Source organism: Semicossyphus pulcher, unplaced genomic scaffold (genome assembly GCF_022749685.1).
Source record: "Semicossyphus pulcher isolate SPU_LCO1_2020_fin unplaced genomic scaffold, fSemPul1.0.p SCAF_23, whole genome shotgun sequence".
Lineage (NCBI taxonomy): Eukaryota > Metazoa > Chordata > Actinopteri > Labriformes > Labridae > Semicossyphus > Semicossyphus pulcher.
In genome coordinates this window covers 2,627,665-2,655,285 of record NW_027211697.1, presented here as the reverse complement: position 1 = coordinate 2,655,285, position 27,621 = coordinate 2,627,665, and the positions used below count along the sequence as shown (strand labels likewise).

The following is a 27,621-nucleotide window of genomic DNA, read 5'->3' as shown; positions in this document are numbered from 1 at the left end:
GACGATTTGAATATTTCCTGGTATAAGTGAACATTAGAAGCCCTTGTTGATAGTCTGAATGTTTCCTGTTCAGGATACACTTGCAGCAGCTGAGGAAATTAGGTAATACACTTTTACTCTTTTTAATCTAATAATCCCTTTTAGTGCACTTTAAATGAAAAGTAAATAGTTTGAATGTTTGCGTAATAAGTTTAACTTCTTACGTTGTAGCAGTGAGTACATCACTGCAGTTACAGTAACTTGTGATCTGTGGTGTAAGTGTTGCTTCAAAAACGAATCCCTGTATTTTATCTGCAAGTGTTAATGATTGTTTTGAGGCTTTTTCTGCAAATCAGAAATATTTGTCGAGATTTTTCTTCACACTGTTGGTTTATTATTTCCTGGAGGAAAATAGTAAAATGTTTGACTCCATATTTCGGGCACAAACTACAGTTTATTGTAAATTAAAATAACCTGCAGGGGGAATTAAAGTATAAACTGAATGAAGGTCTTTATATGAAATGTGGTAAATGCACAGTGGACAATAAGCGATTTTGTTTCAGCCAACATTTTAAAATGTTCCCCTGTTTCTTAAATGTTATTTTTTATTTATTTAAACAACATTGTTGAACAATTGGTCTTTTTATTAATTACCTTTGGTCAGAAAAATGCAAATGACCTGTGCATGTATTTAATTGAAAGCGAACTTCAGGAGATTAAACCAACATCTAAACTCTGCGTACTTTCAGTGTTTTAACAAACACATCTTATTCAAATATATCCACCACGGCATGCCTATTTCAGCATTTGAAAAAAGTGCTGGATGACTGAGACCTCTGCATAAACGCATTTTTGCATTTAACACCTTTTTTTTTCAGTTTGACCCTCTAACAAACTATGTATTTATGTGCTTAACCAAAGGTGTAACTATGAATAGGGTAAATTGTACTTCAATGATAATCTTTTGCTAATCAAACAATATTCTGACGAATGAACTGATGTTAGCTCTTTGAAGCTTTGGAAACGGTGTGAGAGGCAACGTCTCTTCGGCTTCCTCCCACAGTCCAAAGACATGCTTGTGAGGTTATTAGGGACTCTACAATCCCCGTAGGTGTGAGTGTGAGCGTGAAAGGTTGTCTGTCTCTATATGTGTCCGCCCTGTGATTGACTGGCGATCACTCCAGGGTGTACCCCACCTCTCGCCCAATGACAGCTGGGATAGGTTCCAGCCCCCCCACGACCGTGAACAGGATAAGCGGTATAGATAATGAATGGATGGATGGATTAAAGGACCTGATAGAGATTCCACCCAAAGGTCGTCAAAAGAATAGGTCTGCTCTGTGTAGGCTACACTGCAACATTAGAAGATCCCGTCCAGATTTTTCGGGATAAAGAAAGGCCACATGATGCTGATTAAAATGTTTGTCTGAAGAGTGGAAGAGTGTGGGAAACTGGTTTTAAAGTTTAAAATTCTTTTAATCTCATCAATGTAATATGTAGGAAAATGTCTGAAAACAATTCCCTGTCTTTTCAGCATCCACCATGACTTTCAACGGCGAGACAAAAAGGATCGTAAAAGAGTTGAAGCAACTTTCACTCAAGAGACATCAGCTCCAGGAGAGGAAGAAAATCCAGTGCTTGTTTGAGGAGTTGAGGAATCGTGCTGAATTTGGACAAACAGGTGACAGAAGTGTCTAATAGAAATTCCTAACTAAGAAGCAAGCAACATTACATTTCTCATGTTGTAAACTCCAGAAAGTAAGTCATGTTTTTTTTCTAACAGAGGAGGCTTCATCAAGTCAGAAGGAGATTTACAGCATTGATGCGCAGCTGCAACAGCTGACAGAAAAGAAGGCCAAACTCCAACAAAGCCTCGCAAACAGCTCCAACGCTGAAGATGAAAAGAATCACGAGAAAGGTGAGTTCAAATTTAGTGCAGCAAATTATATTCCACCACACTTTGGTGTTGTGACCATCTTTTGTTCTTTTTTAGAGGTTAGTTTCCCCTCCAGTTCAAAGCCTGCTCCTCCTCCTTCCTCAAATGTTTTGTACGTCGAGGCTCCGCCTACTTTCCCAGGTGAGTCTGTGATGCACAAGTCTGAGCTAGTCTACTCACCATGCTGTGTCTGTTTTCATTCAGATTTAGGGAAAAATCAAAGATAAGTTGAATTTTTAAAGGGAAAACTTCTTTTTTTAACAGCCCCTACAGTGCATCTCGACTTGAACAACCTTCCAATGTGTCCATGCAGGACACAGTGTCCAGAGTGTCGGCAGTTTGTTGAAACAGAGACTTTTACCTCGGTCAACAGTGGGACCTGGATGATGTGTTTCATGATCGCTATGATGGGGTATGATAGCGTTCCCTCCATTCGGCTGAAATATTTGCATGAAAACATAAACAGACCTTTATGGGCCTGTTTCTATTCATGCAGCAGTTTAATTTTATTTTCTTCCTGTTTCCTCTTTTGCAGCTGCGTGGCCGGTTGTTGCCTGATTCCCTTCTGCACCAAGAACTTTAAATCGACCACACACAGATGTCCCCTGTGTCGAACATCAATTCAAACCATAAAAAAGGTCTGAGAGGAAAGCAGCTGGTGAGAAGATGAAGCTCAGACAATGGTGAAGCAGTATTTCAACATGCATCCCTTGCTGAGTTCATCTGTTTGCATTCATAATGACCCGTCATCGCGCAGGATGGACTTTAGATGCCTTCTCTTTGTTTGAATGGAGCACATGTTAAAGGGAACGTGTGTTGTTAACTCATATAGTCTTGCCTGTATGTAAATGTGTTTTCCATGAGATTTAAAAAAGAGGATCTGTGTGTTCAATTCATCTTTTACTGAATATCAAAAAAAGGGAAAAATCTGTGAAATGATCAGAATCATGACATTCAGTTGTCTGAAGCTCTTTGTTCAACAAAAACAACAAAAATAAAGCCTTTAACTCGGTAGCTTTTTAGTGTCAAACACTAAAGCGTTAATAACAAACTGAGGATGATCAAAGGCCAACTGTTAAAATCCAAATAATCTCTGTATTTATAAAATGACTGCTACATTCGTGCAAAGGGTAATACATGGCATACAGGTCAAATACATTCCATACATGTAGGCCAACATCACATATTTCATTTCCTTGTCTGAATCAGGGTTTTAAGGATAAACTGATTTCATAAGGGAAACCTCAGGCTGACTGGATGGACTGACATGTGTCTGATGTGTCTGAAGTGAGCAGGATTAGAAAAAGGCCTTGAAGCCTTCTGACTTTGGGGACAGACAGGAGCCCCTAATTCAGAAAGCACAAGATGAACTACAAGGTTTGAGTAGATCAGATTGGTATGTAGCAGTGTGCCCACTTAAAGTCTGACGACATAAATAGGGAGCCGATGAAGTAGAGCCAGTGAAGTGAAGTTAAAATTACAGCTGAACCATTTAAGTCTTTCAGAAGAAGCTGACCCTTCCAAAAAACATTACAATAACAAAGTTATGAATAAAGGAAAGGCTGAATGGCCACTCCATTAACCATGGAAAGAAAAGACAGGATTTTGGCTGTATTGTATTGGTGAAAAAACTTTGATTTGAAACTTTGGGATTAAAAGAGAAGTTTGCTATTTTTAAACCTGGGCCCTAGATTTTTTTTTTTTTTTTTACCAATTTGGGTGTCGAAATGACTCATGGGCACAAAAACTTTTTGAATCAGTCTGGTAGCCTCCACCGTAGCTGCGACACGCCCACAATAGCTGCAACTTAATCCCCCGGGGCGCCCAATCAAAGTACGTCCACTATAAGTGCTTGTTTTTGCCACCGACAGGCTCAGATTGTTACTGCAGGTGTCCGAAAACATGACGGAAATGATCCCTACAAAGATTGTCCTTTTTACAAAGAGTAAAGTCCTTTTTGTGTAACCAGAAACAGAAGTCTCGCTTCAGGAAGAGTCTCGCTTTGAAATCTTGTGGGTGGTGAGATGTTACCTGAACAGAATGGTGGTTCAAATGCCTCATCTTTATCGTCGATCAGGTAAATATTCAGCCATGGCTTTTGAAATATATTCTTGCTGGCAGTCCTCTGCGTAAACAAATCCTGGTTCAAGGTTCTGTTCCTATGAGTCATTTCGACCCCCACATTTGTAAAAATAGGGACCAGATTTAAAAATACTGGACTTCTCCTTTAAGTACTCAAGAGTTACCGATCAGTTACTCAGAATGTTATCTATGTCAAGTAGAGCCAATGAGCATCTCAGGGTTATCAGAAACAGGGGAAGGAAATCATGTGAGATTTCACAACGACAGGAAAAATTGGAAATGATTACCTGTCCTGGAGGTGAAATATAAAGAGAGCCAAGAACAGAGTCTGATAACGTCTCTATTATTATAGAATATGTGTTTCAGAAATGAAAGACCATCTGAGAGGGAGGCCAGAGACGCCAGATTGATTATCCAGTAGGTCAAAGAGGTTTATGGTGTCAAAAGCCAAACTGAGATCAAGTAACAGAAGCACTGAGATGGAATCCAAACCCACAGGGAGCAGATCATTCACCCCTTTAGTAAGTGCAGTTTACAGGAGTGACAGGCTCTGATATCAGATAGAAAAGGTCAAAAAGATTCTTGTTAAATATGAGGGCTGAAAGTTGCCGAGATAAAACTTTTCTGAGCACTTAAAAGAGTAAGTTTGGAGAACGGGCAATAATTATTTCTCCTGTTGAGGTTAACCCACAGACGTCTTAGAAGGGAGTGGGAATACTGGCAGGAGTAGGTGATGAATGACTCAGGGTTGTAGGTCCCAGGAATGGCTCAGTCAGATCAGAGACTTTGCTTGCTCCAGCTGATTCAAATGTGCCCAGCAGATGTCGCTGCAATACAAATCAGCTGCAATGCATTACCGCTGTTTCATCATGAGGTGAATAATAAACAAAGATAAGCAGTGGTTCGTACTTTTTCTGTAAAGTCGTGAGTCGTGTTCTCTGTTGGAGCTCATATGACAAAAACATGTGCAGTACGTTTACACAGTGTACAGATGCAGATTTGAGATGCACGAGCGAGTTGGCTGATCTGCACACTTGCAAGAAATCTAGGCCGGTTTGTGATAATCATTCAAAGACAGGGTGATTGATTTACATAACAGCTCCCGGGTACATGCAGTGTTTGTCCATCAGTTTGTTTACCGGGATAAGGACGTTTCCCTGGTCTGCTCCTTTATTGCCTCTTTCATAACACTGTGCAATCATTGAGATCAGATGACAAAAAGAAGAACAACAACAGGAGAAAAGATCGAAAACATAACTTAAGATGGACATTTTTAAAGCTGCTTTCACTGTCAGCTCAATGAGCCTGTACCAGCCCTACTTTATGTCGGTCTCCCCTTAAAATCAGAGGGTTTAATGACCCTGAAAGAAAGCGATATGAAAACAGACACTGTTACTGAGCAAATTTATACACATAAAAAACAGAGCCGACTCCAAATCCTCTAATTTTTTCAACAAAGGAAACAAAAAAAATCCTCCCTCGTATAAAAAGTACGTTTATATGATATGAAATGTTCTGGTAGGTGCAACAATTCACCTTGACAGCAATCAGTCCCAGTTCAAGTGCAGTTCATGTGAGTTCAGGAAGTCAGAAGAGAAGACGCCCACAGGCGCTGACAGGTCCAAAGGGTTGACCCCCTCTCCTGGCACAGACAGAGTCAGATCCAGCCAGTCCATATTGTCCATGTTGGTGTTCTCATTCAAGTCCACCTCCATCGTAACCTCAGGTGAGTGTAGCTCCTCCATCAGCTTTAGCGTTTGTGGCTCTGTGTGAGAGTTACCCAGCGTGCTGTCCAGGAGGGTTTCCAGCTGGGGGTCAGAGGTCAGGGCTGCCAAGCTGGTGGAGGGGTCGAGTGGTGACGCAGGCGGCTGGGCCACTTGCACCACAGGTGGAGGGCGGGATAAAACTGTATTGATGGGAAGGGTGGTTACGCTGGCTGTCACAGGAAGAGGCTTGTCCGGGCTGAGAGGATCCTGTCTGATGAACGGGGAGATCTCTGAAAAACAAGTGCGGATCGTAACGTGTAAGAATCCTGTAATCATTTTTTTATCCTCAAAAAAAGAAGAGTTGCATTATTTCTCACCACCACTCTCGATCAACACGTCGAACAGGTCGTCCATCTGCTGGCTAGCTGCAGAGGGACCCTGCAGAGGAATATAAAAGTAAATGTTTAAGCAGCAGCAGTAACAATGGTAGAGATATAATGTACAAAACAGTGTATTTACTCTTCACCTGAATAGCTGTTAGCATGCTGCGTGTCTGTTTAACTGCATCCTCGTAGCGCGGTGGGTCTTTACACTTTGACACATGGTTTGTGAATTTTGGCTGCAGCAAGACCAAAGTAGGCGGGTTGGTGCAGGAAGACTTTTGGGGGCCAAAAAAAATTGACATTTATTACAAACCATCATATGCAGTTAACACAACTCACAAATAAGTTAATTCACCATAGTAGAAGACACTAAAGGATCATCCTTTACACTACCTTATTGTCCGATCCTTTGGGAACAGTTTGGCTGGAGGAAGCTCCCGCTGGACTTCCACTTGTTTGGAATGTGTTGAGAAAGCTTTGGGTTGTACTATCCATCCTCCAAGTCTGTGACAGGTCAGCAAGGAGGCCACACAATAAATGCATTAATGTCATTACAGCTGTTAAATGCTCTCTAATTCATGCACATGCAAAAGTAGTTGATTACAACACCAACTATTTGTAGGAGCTATAAACATGTCTGTTTAACAACTTAAAGATACAATCTTGAATAGTTCCGTTACATGCTCTTGAGCACCACCTACTGGCAATAATATGTAATTATGAGAGCAGAATTCAATAACAATTCACAGTTCTAACTCTTGATTTTCCTCACTTTTATTTGTAGACTGTAGATCACCGTTTCCTCACAATGCTTACAGAAACCACAAGTGCAGCCGCTTAGCTCCGCCTACCCTCTCTGGCAGACCAACCACTGCCGGCTGATGGAAAATGCGTCACTAACTGGGCGCCGCTTGTGATTTTTTCTGCGAATGTCGCCACAGACACTCGGTCCATAATAATACTATATACTGCAAATTAAAAGGCTGTCATCAGTGGGCCATAGGCTCAATCACCATTGTGTTAACTCGCTGATAGTGACTTAAAAGACATTTATTTAAATGAAAAAGTTTGAGATTATTACTTTAAACAAAGATTGCTCTGCTCTTCCAGCTATTTAGCATCACTATCCTTCACAGTATTGGTACTGTGTGCAGGGCTATGTAGCGTGGCTCATAAGAGTTCTCCCAAGTTAGCATTGAGTTGTGGTTTCTGTTGCTAACTCTGGCGAGATGTCGGATCAGAGAAGGGACAACAGAGGGCAGTCAGACCACTACAGTCGGCCTACAATCTGCGCCTGCTCCAGTAATCTTGAGTTAAAAGAAGCTTATTTTTTTATGTGAATCAGGCAGATTTTCACCACCCAGCTGAGGCCTGTTATTACTGTGGCAACATGAAACATGAAACAGAGATGATAAAGTGGCAAGCGCCATCGAAAAATTTTGAGTGCATGCACATGAATGATCACAACTAATTTTGCACATTTAAAGATACAAAATCACAAGAAAATCACAGCTGACAGTGATGACTAATAAATTACCCACCGAGCCGACCTGTGAGAGCATTAGTGTTTTCTTACCTTTGTCAGTGGCTGAGTCTGAGTCCTGCATTGCTGTTGTAATCCTGCTGAGGCCTCTGTTTTCTGTGGCATCTGTCCAGATGTCTGGAGGAGGCCCGGGGCTGCACTGCTAACAGTAGTGTGTAATTTGATGCTGTTGGCAGGGAGCTGGATAGTGACTGCTGCAGCAGGAAGAGATGCAGGCAGGAGGATCTGAGCTTCAGTCTGGACCGGCTGCAGAGTTTCAGGCTGCTTGAGAGTCTGATGGTTGATGATGAAGTGATTTTGATGTCCTAAGTGGCTCTGATCTGCTGTCTCCTCTTGTTTGATCAACACTGGCAGACCAGGAGAACTGCGGCAGTCTGACGGGCTCCTGTTTTCCTCTTTGACCTGTACAGTAGCAAGAGGGCTGAGCTGAGGAGGAGAATCTCCATGCTGACTCCGCTTCTCCACCTCCAGCTGCATCTTCAGCTCCTCCACCAGCCTCTGCTCCTGCTCCAGCTTCCTCATCAGCTCCTCAATCTGACGCTCCTTCTCGTGGAGACGTTTGTCCTTCTCAGACCTGGCCTCTGTTGAACACTCCTCCGGGGGTGATCTTTGTGGGGAGTTCACACAGGCAACAGTGTGAGTGGGAGACTGATTATCTGAAAGCTTCGCTGGGCTCCCTGCCATACTACAGTCCTCTATGCCCAGACTGGACACCTTAGAGGCTATGGGGGATACAGGTGGGCTTAACTGTGTGTTTTCAGGCTGTGAAGCCTCTGTTGTCTCAATGGCAGCAGCAGTCTGAATGTTTGAGTTCTCCTGATACAACTTCAGCCTCTCTATCAGGTCTGTCTTGGTGCCCGAAACAGGCAACGATCTGAGTTTTAGCTCCATTTTCAGCTCAGCAACCTGTAAAGGAAAAAGATGATCATGAAACTCCTTCTCCTTCTCTATGTGTGCATGACACTGTGTGAGGCAGCAACGTGTCACCTTCATCTCATCCAGATTAGCTGGTAAGTGATCCGGCCTGCGGTTCGTGTGAGTGTGCCGAGGCTGCACAGGGGTCGACGCAGCATTTCCACTCGGAACAACACTGGAACAGCTGGTTTGCGCTTCAGTTGTTTGTCTGTTGTAATAGGACAGGAAGCAAAAGGGAGTACAGATTAAAAAGAGGATCTACAATATAAAGTTGACTATTATTCATCTTTCAGAGGAAGATTCTGTGAATGGAGACGTGGGCAGGAGGAGTAAAATTTTTAAGACAAACCGCAGCTGTGGTTAAAAAGTTTATGTTTATTGTGCTCATTTTAAGCTTCATATTTCACTCTGTGATACCTGTGGAGTAGCTTAGCATAATTTACAGTTAAAAAAACTCAGACGTACACGGGTGTTTTTCCCTCCTTTGTTTCCAAAAAAACCCCCGTCCACACAAGCACAGTTACAAAAAAATCCTTGTCCAAATGAAAACACTAAAAACACAACAGAAACGCTGTCATGAGAATGTCACACCTACAGGCTGCGGTATAACACAGTCATGCAAAGAAGAAAAAGAAAATCGCGGCCAATCAAAAGTCTTAAAAAATGTATTGCTGGAAGACTCCCTGGTGGGCTGCAATGGTGCATCGAGGAAGGGGGGGGGGATATATCAGTAAAGTGGATGAGTAACTGCACATATATGTGTAAACATTTAAAAAGTCCTGTTAGCAAGGTTAGAAGCATCACTGTTTCTGTCATGTTTTATTTATTCATTTTAATTTAAAAGGGACCATGTACAGTTTAAAACATAAATGTCACCATTTGATGCACCATACCAGATTATAGCTTTAAGCTTATTCGCACCCGTAGTCCCTTGTCTGTCATTTTGCAAGGAATGTCAGCCTCAATTGTGACACCACACAGTCTGAAGTCACAAGCCAAAAACGCTGTTTATCTCAGTGGAAACAGCGTTTCTAAAAGTCTTTACTCTGGCCGGAGTTTTACAAAAGATCTGTTTTCAGTGACCTACATGACCTATATGTTTGTGTGTGGACGAAAGGCCAAAACGCAGAGAAAAAGCTAAGTTTTGAAAAATACCCATGTACGTGTACGTGCCTGAAACGTCTCGAGTCAGCTCTGGCCCTTTAAGAAACCCTGCATCTACAAGCCTGCTTTTTTCTGATTGGCCAGCACTCTGAAGCCTGCTGAGGCATGTAGAAAAACCTGGCGTTCACAGCAGTCTGCAGACTGAGCTGAGAAGCCTGGGGTTTACTCCAATATACATTTACCTAGAGATTTCAAACTCCACCCACGTTTAGTCTGGACATCCAACATTGTAACATTCTATACATGTCTTAAAATGTGAAACAGCATAATACCCCCTCTTTAAAATAATTGAATTTGTTGAAAATCCATGTTAAAACATTTAAAGTCTGAAATGATACAACATTTTTACTTAAGGGTTATTTCAGTAGTCATCAGAATCATAATCTGCTTTAGTGGCCAATTATGTAATCATAAAAGGGATTTTGGGACAAAGCTAAATATTAGGACAAAATACATATAGTTTGTGGTGAGCCAATCGTATCTCAAGCTGTGTAAAAGGAGAGTTTTTGTAGCTAAATGAAACCATACTTTAGTGTTGCAGGAGGCACAGCCTGATAGCTGTACTGCTGCTGTTGCTGGTTTAAGATCTGCAGCTGCAGGAACTGCTGCTGCTGCTGCAGGAGCCGGATATAAGCTGAGTCCATCGGCACTTCATTGAGCTCCTGCTTCTGGTCGGGGGGAATGTACTGATGGTACTTCAACTTCTTCACCCGTGGTTTGGACTCTTTGCTCCGTTTGCTGCGGCTTTTATCGCTGGGCAGCTTGGCCAGGCTTTGCTGCAGAACACAACACAAAAAAAGGGACTATGTAAACCCAGGAAGGACCATCTGGAGGATATCTGATCCCTGCGTATCAGGGAATACAGTTAGCATTGCCAGTAATAACAGAGCAGACTTGGAAGTGGGACTAGATCTTGATAGCTTGAGGCATTAAGGTGGAGCCCTGTTCTGACACCTGATGAAAGCTGCAGGATGAGGAAACAGGTAGTGGAAATGGGACCCTTATTGTTTTAACACCTGCAGTCACAGGATACTCATGAAAACTGCTTGGCATAAGAGCTGCGGGTTCCAGCTATGAAACTGGAGACTCAACCTCGGTTAAGCAAAGCACACACCCTCCAATTTGTGAAACTCGTTCCTCTATCATTTTCCAAGAGGGGGATGGTTCATGTCATGCTCAGAGGAGAGCTGGATTATGATAGATACACAAGATATTTCTACTATCCGTCCTTTGATATTTTAGTTACGTTTGACACAGCCTGGATGAGGAAAGCCAGCCTTTCATTGGACTCTAACTGAAGACTAAGACTTAAGACCAAGGTTTTGTGAAGTGACTTTGAAGAGTTCTCTGACCTGCGTTTGACTTGGCTGATCCCACTTTAAAGTGTGACAAAACACAGACTCTGATATCTCATTGTTCAGCACATTTCCATAGGAAACAACTTAAATATGCAGTCAATGAATGAGAGATAAGTAGGGTTAAGTAGGTCATTTACATGATTACTGTTTATTAATGTCAGAGGAGAATAACGAATGAAATGATATATCCCTCCTCCTTACATTAAATTAAAAAAGTGTTTAAAAATGTAAAGTGTTGATTTAATTTAGAGTTTGAAGCTCACCTTCACCAGAACTGGCCCCAGCGTGATACTTGGGGCAACAGTGTTGATTGGCTGAGGTGAAGAAACTTGTTGCTCACTGGTGGACACTAAATCTGACCGTGACTGTGAGTTAGGTGGTAGGGCTTGCTAAGAAAAACAGAGACAAAGAGAATCCGCATGATCCAGTCAGTAAGAACTCTGAAGCCGCTGCGCCTGTTCAGCATCATCCCGTGCAAGAAAAGCTAAGCACATAAACTGGTATAATATAGCCAAAAAAAAGGTTCATACATGTTTAGAAAAAAGCCAATTTCTTTACTTTACAAATGTAAACTATGCTTAATTGAGTAAATAATAAAGGTATTGGTGTACCTGTATGAGAGATTTTAAGTGAGAGGAATTAGAGGTTGCATCAGTCCCCTCAGTCTCCTTTGGAGAGGCGCAGGTGGAGCTGGGAGATTGTTGGCTGACAGGCTGCTGGGGTGATAAGGCATCACTGCTGTCCTCATCAAAGTTGTAAACATCTGGAGGCTTATCGGTCTTTCCACCTGGGGGGCAAACATCAAGCATAACAAGGTTCAGCAAGGATACATCAAAACAGAAAATATGTCAAACTGAGGCGCTGGTTTAGCTCAGTGGGTAGAGCAGGCGCCCCATATACAGAGGCTATAGTCCTCAACGCAGCGGCCACAGGTTCGATTCCTGCCCTCGGCCCTTTGCTGCAAGTCATCCCTCACTCTCTCCTCCCAATAATTCCGGTCTGTCTTCAGCTGTAACATCTAATAATGGCAACATTTTTCTTATATAATCAAAAATGCATATACTAGACTTTTATAATATAATATACACATGACAACACAAAGGAAATGTAACAGGACCAAGAGTCTGCAGACACGCCACCTCCTCTGTAAGCCTGTACTTGAGCTAAATGCTAACGTTCACAACAATACGTCTAACATGCTGATGCTAAGCAGGTACAATGTATGTATAATAATGTATAATATCCCCATTTAATTTAGCTTGTAAGCATGCTAACATTAGCTAATTATTGCTCAACACGAATAATAGCTGAAGCTGATGGGGGTGTCATTTTGCAGATATTTATAAAAGTTTTGGAAAGTATTAGAGAATTTACATTTAGACCTGATGATGGTGCTCCATGAAAAGTAGGGGATGACTAAAATGATGACAATTCATCAATATTGATGTGAATGTCTGTTACAAGGTGCCTCACAGGCGGATATTAAATATAAGGGGTAAAAAACAGGCAGACAAAAGGGCTAACCCTAACCTTAGAAAGCGGTCTATACTGATGGAAACAGGACTCTTCAACTTTCAACACCTGAGTGTTAAAGGAGATATTTGAGTCTAAAACCACTCCAAGGTTTCTAGCCTCTTCTTTAACATACATGGATAATGGGCCCAAACAGACATAAAGTGATTGATATCATTTCCAGAGTTGGAAGGAGTGATTATAAAGACTTCTGTCTTGGTTTTTGGACATCCCTCTATCCATTTATGTCAGTCAGACAAGACAGTATGGAAGATATGTCATTACTACTGGATTTTAGTGGGACATACAGTTGAGTGTCATCAGCATAGCAATGGTAATGAACGCTGTAATTACTGATTATCTGATCCTATGCAAGTACATAGAAAATAACAGGGGACCTAAAATGGAACCCTGTGGAACACCACAGGTGAGAAGGGCACTTGAGGAAGAGAACCCACCCATTTTAACTGAGAAAGATCTGTTTGCTAGGTAAAAAAAATTACATTTAATGGCTCAGGTATCCTGACAATGAGATTATAATAATGTTGATGAGTATCTACCATTGGTGACCTCCTCAACAGCATCAGCTGAGTCAACAGGCAAGATGTTCTTCTCCACCAACTCCATGGGTCCAGGCCGCTGGGCGATTTTCTCATTGAGATCATCAGCCAGTCTGGCCCTCTTCAGCTTCATCTGTGTGGCCTGCAGGGAGGGTTCAGCCTGCGTCTCTGATAAATACACAGAGGATCATTAGTTGTGATCCGGGCCAGCATCAGTCAGCGTCCTAACAGCTTTGTCAGGGTGAGTCATTGCAGACTCTGCTGGACCACACAAACTTATGTCAACCACAGACATTTATCTGGTTCAAAGTTTGTGAAGCTAATTTAAACAGGAAATTAGTGCGATTAGATGAATCAGCACCTTATTCGTCTGTTATCTAGTCAGAACACACAGGGGGATGATTACCTTGGAGGATGTGCATTCGGACCAGCTCAGAGCGCTCAGGTCTGCGGCAGAGTTTGTGCTTTAAGAAGTTCCCGGTCTGTTGGGAGAAAAAAAAGTGTCTTCTATATATTTTGAGGGCATAATCCATATTAAGAGGAATAAAAGGATGTACTGCTGAATAATGATGCTAGCAGATGTCTTACCCTGGCTCTCTCCAGGCTGCGAATCTGTTCATGAAAGGCTGCAGGTGTTTTCAGAGCTGTTAAAACCAACAGTTTTCTTTGTCAAAATACTGTAACAACATGTGGACTTGGCAATATTTGTACAGTACACTTGTTGTAATGGACTCATTTTAGAAGCAGTTTGAAGTTATCACATAGTTTCCTTAGAAGTTCATGGCTACAGTCCTGTACATAATGCACTGCTGGGTGTGTATACAGACTGTAATGTACTTAATCATGATGTCCTTTTGGAATTTAAACAGAGTTTAATATCGTAGACATCCAGCTGCAAACACTTCTACAACACAACAATTTGACTTATAATACACTTTGTGAACTAAGGATGAGGTAAAGGGACAGAAAGGGTGATACAAAGTGCAATAAAAATTGCACCTTTGGCACTATTCTTGCAGTGCAATGCATTTTTTACATCATGTTTTTGTCTTTGTTGCTCTGCATGAGAGGGCCGGACATTATTACTCAGGAACTCATGGGAGTCAAACAGGAAGTACCAGCTTTTCTGACTCAAGCAGAGAGATTGTTCAGTGTAGAGTGACTTTGATCTTGTAGAATAAACTCCCTCTGCTTGACACAGGTCTGGCTCACTGACTAGTCACCTCTGATATGACGAGCACTGTTTGCTTTAAGGACACACAGGCCGGGGGGAGTGCGACAGCACAGCAAAGCAAAACATTCCTGCTCATCACCTAAACCTCGCTGCATACCTAGCATAAGCCTAAAAAAGTGTGGGAGCAGCAGAGAGCTTTATCAGAGAATGGCATGGGAGGTTTGTGTGCAGGCCACAGAGTGGGATGACTGACCTCCTGTGAAGGCTCAGTCGCTGACTCATGTGCCTGTGTGGAGCCGGAGAGGAGCTGAAAGCATGACTGCAGGAGGCCTCTCAGGAGAGAAGCGCACGAAAGGAGGAGCTCTGTCGCTGTCTTTGTCTAACTTTCCAGATATCAGCGTGATTATGTCACAGATTCGGCTCGTCTTTTATTAGGTGCAGCAGGGGGACTGAGTGTGCTCCACTTTTGTCACATCAAAGGATGGATGGTATAAATGAGGAGCAATTAAATGTCTTTCTGCTCTGGCTGTAATGTGCTGCTTTATGGCCTTTCTGTGTTAAATCTTTGAGGCATATGTTATGTTCAAACAAGTCCAATTATGAATTGTCCAACTATTAAAACTGTTGATTTATGTGCAGACAACGCAACATTATTGATTCAATATTCAAGACTCCCTCCAGTGAAAATCAAGTGTTTAACCTTGTAAACATCTCCATGTGGTATTTTGTGCTACAAGACATACCAGGGACAACAAATCACCATGGCTGGGCCTGTCTGCATTTAAATTGCAGTGTACCAAGGACAGGCTGAAGAACATGTTTTCAGATTGGCATTCACAAACCTAAGGAGCCAATCCCCTTAATGGACGGGGTGACGCTATGCATATCATTATGTGTAACCTATGGCAACCACTTCGGCAATGCGCAAGCCAGCTGTAACCGTCATCGTAATTTTTGCAAACTCACTACTGAATACTAACGCTAACGTTACTACTACTAATTACTACATTTCAAGCTAGCTAAGTTTCAACAAGTTGCCACTAAACGATGGCAGAGACGTGTTTTGTTTTCGCAAAGGAGGGGCGGGTTGGAAATGTGAATAGTGGGTGGGGAATCAGAATCAGAATCTGGGTTTATTGCCAAGTAGGTTTACACATACAAGGAATTTGTTTTGGTGATTTTGGAGCAGAACAAATAACACAGAACAGAATAAGAATCAGTAAAAGACTTAAATAGAACAAGATAAAAAAAATAGGGAGTGAGGCTAAAAATATAAAAAACAATACGTATAATACAAAATATGAATAACAGGTGTGATTAAAAACTGTACAGATGTGCAGGATATTGGTGAGTGCAAAAAGCTTACAGTATAAAATTAAAATTGTGCAGTTACAGCCATATAAAAGTCTAGTGTGTGTTAATGTAACTATGCAGATTCAGGAATTTTTAATGAGGGAGAAGGAGGAGATGCATCAGGAGGATTTTTACAAGGTAATTAAATGTATTTTGCAGAAAAAACACATCAGACACAATTTATTATTTCAAGTAGAGCATTTTATATGTCTTAAAACATTTCTATTTTTCACAGGTCCACTCTTATCCAACTCGACAATGTTCAGATCTTCGCACCACTAAATTTCTCACTTGCAGAGGTCAATTTTTAATACGATTCCGAGGTTCCAAATTATGGAATGGCTATGTTACAAAATTAATTCCTGTTTTGTAACTACTCTCAATGTATTGATGTCCATATATCCATGTTTTAGGTGTTTAACTCAGGTATTCTAAAAACAGACATATACACACACATTCTTTATTTAACTTTAATCAATTTGATACCATTTGCTGTCAATGTATATATTTTGTTATTAGTTTGCCATCACTTTTATATTATTTTCTTGTGTTAATTTTGTGTTCTCTATTAAATTGTGAAATTTTCAACATTATTAAGGTGGAGCCTTTAAATAAGCCCACAGTTCTTTTTTTGTCTCTCCCTGCACTGTATATTGTTACATGCTATCTTTGCCTTTTTGTGGATTGTAAATTGTGCAAAAATAAAATTCAAAACATATTACAAGTGTGTAGTGGTCGCAGTTTTAATTTAGACAGACAGCATGAGCTTCAACATTAATTACACAGATGCAATGTGATCACCTTAAAAACAAGTTAAGCTGCATGGTTCAAGTTGCTGTGGATACACTTAAAGCAAGTAAGTGCATGCTCACAAATAAGATATTTTATTAACTGGCTGCCTGTGTCACATTTTTAAAGCAACAAAGAAGTTTGGTTGCTGAAGATGCTGCAGTTAAGTTTAATTTTATAGCTAATACTGTTCTTGTGAGAGCAACAAATAATGTAAGAATAGAAAAAGTGGAAGGAAATGTTGGTTTCTCTTTTCTTAATTGTTCTTATTTCTGTAGCTGCTAATTCTCCAACCTTGATCTTCTTCAAAGCATAATCCCAAAGTGTTGTTAACGTTGGTTGCGAATACTCACGCGGCATGATGCCTTGCTCCACAAGCTGCTCCCGACTTCTCCTCTGCTTCAGACAGAGCTGGAGGACTGTGAGAGAGCAGAAGAGACACAGAGGTCACAGTTGAGCTTTTACCAGTCAGAGCCAAGAACGCTGAGTCAACTACCAACCACATCTGGGATAAACCCTAAAAACCTGCCAGGCCTTAAACTAAACAAAGGACTTATTATTTCTCAATCGATAGTCTACTTCAAAGGCCCTTCAGTAAACCCTGTTCACCACCACAGACATCCTATTCACTTCCTGTATGGTTTAAAGTAGGGTTGTTAGGAGAGCCACAAGTTTTACAACAGTTACAGTCAAACAGTGAAATATGATTGGCCGATAGCCTGCCCGATGCGAGGCAATATCTCTGTGTGGGATGCAAATTCAATTAAAGTAACTACAGTACAAAATACGAACAAAAGAGGAGCTGCAGGCACGATAAGAAGGGATCAGCTACGTTACTGTTCAAAGAAAAGACTAAAAAAGACTCTTCCCTTTTCCATGCAGAGCTTGGATTGTTGTACATCAACATAAACTGTAGTAAGATCCCAGTTTAAACATTTATAAACAAGTGAGCGTGGACATGTTATCTCAGCAGAAGAACACGGCTCTGTGCAGAAAGAAACAGTTTAAAGAAGAAGGTAACGGTGACGAATGAGGCAGCAGTGTAAGTAACACGAGGCCCATATTGCCTCCACTGCTTTGAAGCAATGTCGACTTTGCTAGAGCGACTAAAAGGCTCAGGGGAAACAGCTACTCCCACTCACACACAAACACAACACAGACCTGCTCGACTCTCCTGGGAAAGGCGCTGCGTCTGAGCAGGCCTCTGTGACTCACTCTAGCAAAAATAAACTGGGCAGCTGTGAGAACAAGGCCTGGGAACTATGAAATTTGGGGGTAGTTAAGGGGGTGGGATCTTTGGTTGTACGAAGGGCCGAGGGGACATTCACGGGCTTCCACTTGTGGGCAAGGGAACACAGAGTGACAAGTGCTGAGGCAAAGGGTGGGAGGCCGAGTTTACTCTCAGAGCAGCCCATCAAGTCTGAAGTAGAGAACACAGTGTGCCTGCCCTGCCTGCTGTGTTTCCTATTACAAAGCCAGGACAGGGGGGTTGTGGCCTGCCGGAGACAGATCATACCAGGAGATTATAAAAAAAAATTGGCATTACTTTGACTCAACATTCATGCCACTAAGAGTTGGGAAAAAAAGCCATAGGCAAGAGCGGATATAACTGGATGTGAGCAACACCAAAGCTGCCTTCCAGAGTTTAATTTGATCGGCAATTTTGGGGGTACACCTCATGCCCGGGGTTCTCCTCACTCTGTGCCGTCTTGCGCTCACCCTGAACCCTGGCTAACCTCCCAGTGATGCAAACTGGCTCCGCTCTCCTGCTCACCAGCAGAGCGTAAACAGAGGTTGTGGAGAAACAGACAGAGAGAGAGAAAGAGAGAGAGTGGGCTCGGCTAAAATCCCTGCCCACTGATGTAATCTCTAATCTCAGACCCATGTTGTTCTCAGCAAATCATCCCTGGAGGTCTCCAATCAGACCTTTTTTTTTTTTTCTTTTGACTTTTTTTTTTCTTTTTTGGAAACGGGACAGAAAAAGCTGTTTGGTGGAGCTACAGATACTTCTTGCCCAGACTAAGCTGGAATAAGTTTAGAAGCAGACTAACGCTGGGTTATGTTGACTTTACTGTTATAAATATCACATTCTCCAAACAGTAGCTCATTTTAGCAAAGATGGAGGCATCTAGAACCAGAGGTAGACTAAACCATGTATATACAGATTATATTGCTTGTATATACACACTATATTAGTGTGCGGTATCATCATTCGGATGCATTTCCCTAACACACAGCAGCTGGTTGGTCTGTCAAGTGCAGGCAGGCAAACATCAAGTACATTTCATCACGTTCTTGTCAGTACTATATCAGTATGAACTCCATCCTACAACATTAACATATGTCAGTAAGACATAAGCAGTATGAATATGCACTGAGAATATAGGCCTCTTAAAGCTCCTGTGAGGAACTTTTGGTTTGTGTTGATTTTGGCGCCCTCTGTGGACAAAGCCATACCTCTCATCTCTGCTGATTTTGTTCCTGTACATGCTTAAGTTAAAAAAAAATCTCATCCTGCTTTCTTCAACAGGCATATGTATCACTCACTTTAAATTTTTTGCTCTAGAAAATGTAAACAAAGGCAGCGTGAAGTCGCTTCGTCTGACACCTACCCCCCACCAGTGGTTTCAGGTATTAAAGATAACTATATAGAAATAATCAATCTTGTCACTGACGGTCTGGTTTGCTTTTGTAGGTCATACAGAGTGATCAGAATAAATTCAGTCTGTTTCATAACCAGTGAAAAAACTCCTCTTTAAAGTAATAATCTTGATTTTCATTGAAATAAATGTCTGTTAAGTCACTATCTATCACCAAATTAGGTAACACAATGGTGATTGAGCCTATGGCCCGCTGAGGAAAGCCTTTGCATTTGCAGTCGTACAGACTGGGTGTCTGTTCGCGGAAAATATCACAAGCGGCGGCCAGTTAGTGACGTGTTGTCCATCACCCAGCAGTGGTTGGTCTGCCAGAGAGGGTAGGCGGAGCTAAGCGGCTGCTTTTCCGTTCTCTGCAAGTGTTGCGAGTAAACAGTAATCTACTATGGCTGAACAAACAAAGAAAAGATCGATGACTACAGATACAACTTCAAAAATAAATCTTAAGAAAAAGAAACAATCAATGATCGGTGTGCTCCTGCAATTACTGTTTATCGCCATAGGGTGCCGCCAAAGAAAATGAAACTGAGATCTTCGAGATTACAACTTTAAAGGTAAAATGTGAATATGATATAGTCAGTAACGCTCTCAAGTGAAGCTCATTTGTTACCGCACTGCAGTTGTATATATTGTTTCTCAGAGCAACAGGTCACAAGTAGAAGCCTGACTCAAAGTAATGATAAAACACATGAGCTAGCTTCCCCATGAGTGGGCGTTTCCTCAAACTGTTGTTGTATTGGCAAACTTGTATCGTGCTAGTTCAAAGGGTATTTCAAGTCAGGACTTTAGAGTTAAAAAAGTGACATACAAATTCAATAAAAGGTTACACATGTACAGTTTGCATGATGGGACCTAAAGGATAGGAATGGATGTTAAACATATCCAGAATGATAAACTTTTGACATTACAGCGTTGTTATGCATCTTCTTACAATAATAATAAAGTAATATTGTGTGTCTATACATGAATGTTCGATGTCTCACGGGCTATTTTGTTTGGCAAATATTTTCAAGAAATGTGCCAACAACTTCCCCATCGTTTAGTTTAGTTCCTTATACTAATGGGATCGGTATTATAACAACAACACACAGCTATAGTCCACACTACTAAAGGCCTGGTCTGTTCTATGAAAGCTGCTGCAGATTAAAGAAGGAAGATTAAAAACATGTAAATGATGACCAGAATATTGATCAGCAGCATATCTGTATGTTGCACTTCATTTGAATAAAAGTATGAAGTATATAAAAAATAAAAATAAGTACCTACATTACAGGTGTGGATTCATGCTTTTATTATGGGAAACATGTTTTAACAGAGTGCAAATACAAACATACTGAAGGCAGTATATATAATATTTCCTTAATCTCTCTCTCTCTTGCGGGCTGTCAAAGCTTTTCTAAAGAAAGTTTGATTGATTATCCGTTGGAAAACAATAGTCTCTCCTGTTAAAGTGATGCTTGGCATGAATCATAGTGATGAGCTTTACTGTTACCCTGTCATTTCCTGTTAGGGCTGCATCTACGTCACTACAACCCCCCCTGCCGCTACTGCCTCCATTAGAAAAGATTAACAAGAGTAGAAAAACTTTTCAAAGACAATCAAACGAGACAACAAAATGCACATAGGTCAGACAATAAAGTGTAAAGGCACCTGATTTGAATTTACCCCTGCAGATGGAAGGGGTCTCCACATCAAGGCAGGCCATGGAGGACAGAGGTGGTGTGCTGGGCGGCCAGGTCTGGAGTCCCATGGAGTGATGAGGCCAGTGGAGGACGGGGGAGTCGGGGAGAGCAAAGACCCAGCTCTGAGCGAACGACAGCTGGCTCTGAGAGCTGCAAACAGTCCCTCCTCTCTGGCTGTGTGCTCGCCTCAGCGGGGAAAGTCAGTGTGTGTGTGTGTGTGTGTGCTCAGTCAATTTCAGGAGGAGGGAACTCAGCGCTGCTCATGTTAACCCTCGCTAGGTCAGAAGAACTTTTGACATTGTTCTCAGCAGGGGACGAAATCCTGTGCTGGTGACAAATACAAATTTGATCGAAACAAGCTGTTGGGAATTCCTCATGGAAACAGTTTTAGGGTCTTTTTCTTAAGAACTTTTTTGCAGCAATAAATAAAAAAGACATGAACAAACACAGTGGCTCCTAAGGGACAGAGAAGCTAATCTAAAAAAACAACATTTTTTTCCACCATTAGTAAGTGTTGTGAAGTGTTTTTACATAGTTTTTATATTTTCAATGTTGTTTTCTGTTGTAACAACATTGATTTATAGCAAACAGTGTCAACTTCATCTTAGCTCTGATGAGAACAGAAGATGTGTCTTAGAATTCAAAGAGGACAACAAGGAGCAAATACAAGCTGTTGCAGTTTTTGCTTACAATAGTGGTTCGATGCTGTCCATGACTACAAATGCACTAGCAATAAATAAGATCAATGGGAATGACAGTAAGTGTTGTGACGTACCTGTGTTCCAGTGGATTGAGGATGTCAAAGTTAAATAGTGCCCTGACAGAGAGTCTGAAGCTGCAGAGACGCAGGACGCTCTCCGTCCTCTGGATGTTCCTGTGATGTGTCTGAGGAGTAAAAAGCATGCTGGGAGGGGGGCTGGAAATATTGGCTCTGGATTATTAATGTTCACTTGTGGGATCCAGAAATATGCATGTCAAACAGCATGGGGCAAGGGAAACATGGGGTAGATAAGGGAAATAGGAGTGGTACAATCAGGCACAATATGTTACAACAGCACACTGAATAATGTTGAGCAGGACTGTAAAAATATGGATGACTAGATGTGGAAACAAGTCTTTCCCCATTTCACAAGGTTTGTGCATTTCGCAAGAGTTGGCCACAGAGGTAAAACAACACATTTTATGAATGCCTCATACACCTGTTTAGTCCCATAATCAAAACCTCAAAAATGTTGCTTCTCATCTTCAGCGGAAATTTAAAAGTCTAATGTCCCGTCTTTAACCACAAGGTGGCTTCTATTAACTCAAGATGTTTTCTATTCACAGATAAAACATGTATATAAAAACTCAAATCACCACTTTCCTTGAGGATCCAGATTCAGTTTGAAGTTCAACATCTCTTCAGCACAAGTTGCTTCATTGACTGTTATTAACAGCCGTTTAAGCTCAGTGATTATCACCCTCATTACAGAATAACATCCATGTGCTTCCCACTGAACAGCTGTTTCTCATTATGGTTCCACTTCATAATGAATCATTTAAAATAAAGTGAAAACATACGGCTTTATGTTTCATTCATGATGCATGTTTGTGCTGTAGAAAGATCAAACTATATAATTTAACAACTGATCACATCACTTTCTGGAGTATGAAATCGTGAGTGTGTATTTTCACACCTGTGGTTCTGTTCACTTTGTTCGCACCACGCTGCCGTCTTAGTTGTTCACTTCACACCAGAATGTGATTGCATGACTTTGGTTTGGATGCCATTCTGCCACAGTACAACTGACAAACAACACTTTTATACCAGCTTGCACTGTATACACAAGGTACTCAGATTAAAGAGGGGGTATTATGCTGTTTCACATTTTAAGACATATATATAATGTTACAATGTTGGATGTCCACACTAAACGTGGATGAAGTTTCAAAATGTAGGTAAAAGTATGTTTGAGTAATCCCCAGGCTTCTCAGCTCTGCAGGCTGCTGTGAATGCCAGGTTTCACACAGTTTTTTCTATATGCTGCACTTTGTGACGTCACAAAGTGCAGCCTCAACAGGCTAGAAAGTGGGCTCGTAGGGGCGGGGGTTTCTTAAAGGGACAGAGCTGACATTTCCGGCAGAGGCTGTATGAGGGCCTGCACAGAGCACCAGTGTGAGTGAAAATTATGAATTTTATTAAGTGTAAATGATGCTAAGCTACTCCACAGGTATCACAGAGTGAAATATGAAGCTTGAAATTAGCACAATACCTCCCCCCCTTAAAAAGAAGCAAGCAATAAAGTCAAGTCATGTGCAAGTAGGTAGGCAAATTTTCTGCAAACTTGCTAAAATAAGTATCTTAGGCTTTAAAGCATTATGAAACGTTGGTTAATACCAAACACAGACAAAGCAGAGAGGCCAGCAGAGGCTCTACTTACATATGCACGCAGACATTACGCAGGGGTTGCGGGTTGAAAAGTTTGGGAAGCCCTGCTCTAAACTGGTTCCTGAGAAATTACACCACTATAACTACTTTTTTTTGTGCCTGAGAATAAAGTTTTCCAACACTCTTACGCCTCACATACGGTGTAAAGCTCTGTTTTTCCAAGACACTCTGAATGTAAACTGTCACTTGTGGGATGGGTACGTGCAATGGAGAGAAGTTGTTAGGTGGAAAGCATTGCTACAAGCCCATTAACATACTACAAAATCCAAAGCCACATTATTCACAGTAATAATTAATTTTCACATATTTTTGAGAGTGATGGATTCTTGTTAGCTAAGTGAGAACCCTTAAACACTTCAAACTGTAAATAACCAAAATGTCTTGCCCTTAAATAAAAATATTTGATATTGATTCAAAGGCAAAGTATTTATATGACGTATAAGGCGAGACTGCTTTGCCGATAAAACATGATGTTCCCAAGTAACGACTTAACTACGGAGATTATGTTTTGGCTTCAAAGAGCATTTCTGATCTAATTCCTAACTTTACTCCACTAACAAATCACTGGAAAGAGTTTGTTTTCTTAAAGCAGACTTGCTCTTAAATGGTCAACATACAGCAAGTGTTTCCAAGCTCTGATGTTTTGGTCTCTGATTTGGCCCCACTGTAGTCCTGCTCACCAATCCTGCTCTCCTCCAGTTAGCCGAGGCTTCAGGGACAGATCTTCTCCATCCTCTGTGACACCGGTGAAGCACGATCTGTGCCTCTGCGGGGAGAGCAGAAATCAATATTACAATGTATAATGCAGCATATATTGTTTGTCTATAGTGTGTACTAGATAAACACACAGATATGAATAACACTTTTACAATACATGCATGGGAAAACAGATATATCAAGTTCTCAAGTTCTTCAGTTTTAAGCTTACAGAGTTTTGTTTTTTTGATTTATGGGGATCTAAACTGTGTATTTGTGTAAACTACTGTATATCACACTGTATTATCTACTTTATGTACTGTATAATATTTAGTCTACCATATGTTGTGTTCATGTGAAACACGTATGCGTGAGACAGTGGGATGAGTAGTTTCTGTGACACAGAGCCAAACATTGCACAGTCTTAGTCTGGGCCTCCCCTTTAGATGACAATCTCTGTAATTAGGAGCTGCAGTTTCCCCAAGGGTGGACAACGCCATCCTCATCCTTCCCATTACCACATTACCACAATGTCATGATTTTTCAATAAGGAAGCAGCTCTGATACATGGTTTCTTAGGGATGATGAGAAGTAAAAATGTGCGTCAATATATACAAAGCTTGGTACGCTCGAGTGGTGTAAAAGGATCAAACACTCTGCACAACAGCCCTGTATACCTACGCATGCAGCGCACAGTATCGGATCAGCTGTATTATATTAACTACGAAGTACCGTTCATGGTGGAGACGAGAGGATGCTCCTACGCATGTCGTGTACAAACTGAAATCACAGTTACTTGTCCCCCTCCCGACAGTCCGGAAAAAACAGGCAAGCACCAGTTTGATTTCAGTCTGTGCTAGCCACGGCACTTTCTGACTAAAACAACTGACATACGGCATAATACACTTCATGGCATGCGTAGGAAAACAATGTCCTCTAGTCCCCACCATGAACGGTACTTTGCTGTTTCCATAATGATGTATTTGTTGTCTCTACAAACCAGTGACCCAAACTTCTGATCCGATACTGTGCGCTGCATGTGTATACAGGGCTGTTGTGCAGAACGAAACATAATTCCGAGGGAAAGGGCTGTCTGACATCAATGTGAAGTGGTGACAAAAAATTTAAATACAGCATGTCCTTAAACTGAAATGTTTGTTTATATGTAGGACTCTTTTAAGTGGCTAAAGTACGTGGTACCCATGTCCCCGTCTGCAGCAGTGTTTAGCTTAGCTCTCATGTTCTCCTTACACTTAGACAACCCCACTTCAAAAAATTCCAAACTATCCCTTTAAGATGGACTTAAAGCTACATCAGGGACACTCAAGAAAGACAATCAAAAAAATAATTCTAAATATGTTACCTTCTTCACTCATTGATGACCAATCAGTCTTTTAAATACAATATAAATCATCACTTATGGGCCTCTATACGTGTGTGTGTGTGTGTGCAGACCCTTGTGCAGACCCTTCCCTCTGCATCTATTTTGTTGTTTTGCTTTGCACGGGACGTTTTCAGGAGGGGGCGCTGTTGTGGTTCCCTGAGCCAATCACAGCGTATAGGTGAGCGTGGAAGTGGTTCAAATTAGCAGCTGGGCCCCATTCAGACCGACGAATATGGCGAAAGAGTGATGCAGAGTTGACTTTCTTTCTGTCGGAGAGGTAGGTGCCTCAAACCGGGTAAGACAAGCTAACCAGCAGTTGGTATGCTAACCCAAAGGTAACCGTGATGCTGTCGATGTTAGCTCGGCGGGGTGGGCGTGTTCTCGCACAAGAGAGTGAGAGTGAGCTTCTGGTAACGAAGAGCCCAGGAGGAGGGGCCCAGTTTGAATGTGTTGTTGACAAAATGCAAGGAAAAATCCTACTTATTATACCTTTAATGGGTTAATATCCCAACATTAACTGCTATATGGCCTCTTTGACAAAATATCTTAGATACCTACCGAAATTGCATAACCCTCCTCTATCCCTTCACTGTGCTGTTTTTAGATCACTGACCTGTATTTATGCCTGAAACAGAAGTCATTCTTGCACAATGTTTCCTTTGTGTAGTGATGGATAAAAACTACAGTCTGTGATACAAACAAAAGCCAATTATTAATTATCAGTCCACAGTGTTTCCTGCCTTTATCACTGATGTCCTTTAGTGAGTTTATGCTGTCCTAATGTTGTCCTGGTGAAAAAGTGCAGTCCACTGTGATCCTTACAATCTCATTAGTCTTGACCCTCATCCAGTGTGTTCTTCAGAGCCAACATCCACACCTCTTTTTCCCAGATAAAGTTTTTTTGAACATCAAAGCCCTCATTAACAACATGTCACATGTGGCTGCTGCAAACTAACACATACTTTGATTTATAAAATCATGCTCAGCATATTTCTTCAGTTCAGTGTCAAACTTTTGTGATAAACATTGGCCTTTTAACTTCCATCACATGAAGGAAAAAAAACACCAAAGGTCAAAAACACTCTTAAGATGCCACAACTCATTTCAAAGCCCCACTTATGCGGATTGAGAGAATCTTTGCTGCTCAAACTGCTGATGGGCACACAGTAATTAAGTTCAGGTGCTCTGTGATGAGGGAGTCATCTATACAGCCCCTTTAAGCTCACATAGGTATTTCCTATAAAACCCAAATTCCTCGTGGATTTTCACTGGCTTGGTTCCAGGAAGAATCCCAAGTGCGGGATAAGGCGCACATTTGCGGGGTCGAGTCGCAGGTATGCAAAGCAGACAGCTCTTTCCATAAAACACATCTCTCATATTTCACTCGGAGCCACGGCGTCAGACTTTAAGAGATCAATTTGGGTTTAGCAAACACGTTGTTGAGCATGTGCCGGTACACCAGAGACAGATGTTCAGGTTGTTTACATTTAAGATGTCTTAATCAAACTATTTTAGTCATATATGTATAAGGATCAGGTGTTGGGCTGTGGATGATTGATTGCAGGGTTATTAAACAGTGACATTAAAAGCCTTACAGTAGAGTTATAGTGAGAAATCTTGGTGTCTGCCAAAACATTATGATAAGTTAAGGCATTATGTGTATCACATTACACCTGGATCAAAGTTTAGTCTCAAACAATAAAGCAGGAATGTGTTTAAATGATGACATGCGAGTCAAAGTGTCTGAAAATCAGCCTTTACATGGATACAGCTTTAAAACCAAATGATTTAAGATCATAATGTAAAGAGAGATTGCATGTGATGAGAGAAGCTGCATTCAAAGTGTACATTAATTTTCACAGGGAAGTCTCCACAACACCCACGACCATCGCGTCCCACGTCGGCCTCTGCAGATGGTGGGAAAGCCAGAAGGAAATCCCTGTAGGCCTCCAGTTTGCTTTGAAGCTACGCTACGAGCAGCTGCCTCAAGAGGCTATAAAAGGCAGGCCTGTGGCAGCTTTGGCCACATTAGCATCATCACCAATAACAAGTAATTGCACATACTTACCAGAAAGTAAACATATTCACAGTTGCCTTAAGGCGCAATGTAATTACATTTAGCATCAACACACATACAACCACGTGTCATTTGCTTTGGCTCTTTTTGGTGCACAACACAACACAACACAACACATTCCTTCCCACGTTTTAACAGTGGCTAATAGTGATACTGCCAGTCCCACCAACTATTACACCAACATTAAGAATCAGTCAATATTTACAACGATTAAGAGAGAAGCAGAGGCTCGAAAGAAATGCT

General features: G+C 41.4%; 2 protein-coding genes across 4 annotated transcripts; one reads left to right on the top strand and one right to left on the bottom strand.

Annotated features, from left to right (window-relative positions):
- Positions 1-28: 28 nt before the first annotated feature.
- On the top strand, positions 29-3,090 carry LOC138602917 (lipopolysaccharide-induced tumor necrosis factor-alpha factor homolog). Of its 2 annotated transcripts, XM_069674546.1 has the most exons (6): positions 29-102; positions 1,514-1,660; positions 1,763-1,897; positions 1,973-2,056; positions 2,180-2,327; positions 2,451-3,090. In XM_069674546.1, exons 2-6 carry the CDS (start codon positions 1,522-1,524, stop codon positions 2,557-2,559), a joined length of 615 nt encoding a protein of 204 aa, XP_069530647.1. In that variant the 5' UTR covers positions 29-102; positions 1,514-1,521; the 3' UTR covers positions 2,560-3,090. The 2 variants fall into 2 exon arrangements, with proteins under 2 accessions (XP_069530647.1, XP_069530646.1); XM_069674545.1 differs by lacking the exon at positions 29-102 and having other exon boundaries at positions 1,503-1,660.
- mrtfbb (myocardin related transcription factor Bb) lies at positions 2,844-20,935 on the bottom strand. Of its 2 annotated transcripts, none has more exons than XM_069674543.1 (14): positions 20,762-20,935; positions 16,808-16,873; positions 13,727-13,782; positions 13,545-13,620; positions 13,139-13,306; positions 11,678-11,853; positions 11,330-11,455; positions 10,237-10,484; positions 8,617-8,752; positions 7,663-8,535; positions 6,480-6,590; positions 6,230-6,361; positions 6,081-6,141; positions 2,844-5,993 (listed from the first exon to the last, which is right to left on the bottom strand). In XM_069674543.1, the coding sequence occupies exons 1-14, from the start codon at positions 20,859-20,861 to the stop codon at positions 5,545-5,547; spliced, it is 2,778 nt and encodes a 925-aa protein (XP_069530644.1). In that variant the 5' UTR covers positions 20,862-20,935; the 3' UTR covers positions 2,844-5,544. The 2 variants fall into 2 exon arrangements, with proteins under 2 accessions (XP_069530644.1, XP_069530645.1); XM_069674544.1 differs by having other exon boundaries at positions 20,777-20,935.
- Positions 20,936-27,621: the final 6,686 nt, after the last annotated feature.

What these genes read in the sequence shown, in the direction of transcription:
- mrtfbb (XM_069674543.1), bottom strand. Translation starts at nt 20,861, where the DNA reads ATGGGACTCCAGACCTGGCCGCCCAGCACACCACCTCTGTCCTCCATG. An exon ending in TGTTGAGGAGGTCACCAATG is followed by an intron (nt 11,854 to 13,138) that starts GTAGATACTCAT and finishes TTTGCCCCCCAG; the next exon opens with GTGGAAAGACCGATAAGCCT. An exon ending in TGGGGCCAGTTCTGGTGAAG is followed by an intron (nt 10,485 to 11,329) that starts GTGAGCTTCAAA and finishes TGTGTTCTGCAG; the next exon opens with CAAAGCCTGGCCAAGCTGCC.
- LOC138602917 (XM_069674546.1), top strand. Translation starts at nt 1,522, where the DNA reads ATGACTTTCAACGGCGAGACAAAAAGGATCGTAAAAGAGTTGAAGCAA. An exon ending in TGCTGAATTTGGACAAACAG is followed by an intron (nt 1,661 to 1,762) that starts GTGACAGAAGTG and finishes TTTTTCTAACAG; the next exon opens with AGGAGGCTTCATCAAGTCAG. An exon ending in TTCATGATCGCTATGATGGG is followed by an intron (nt 2,328 to 2,450) that starts GTATGATAGCGT and finishes CCTCTTTTGCAG; the next exon opens with CTGCGTGGCCGGTTGTTGCC.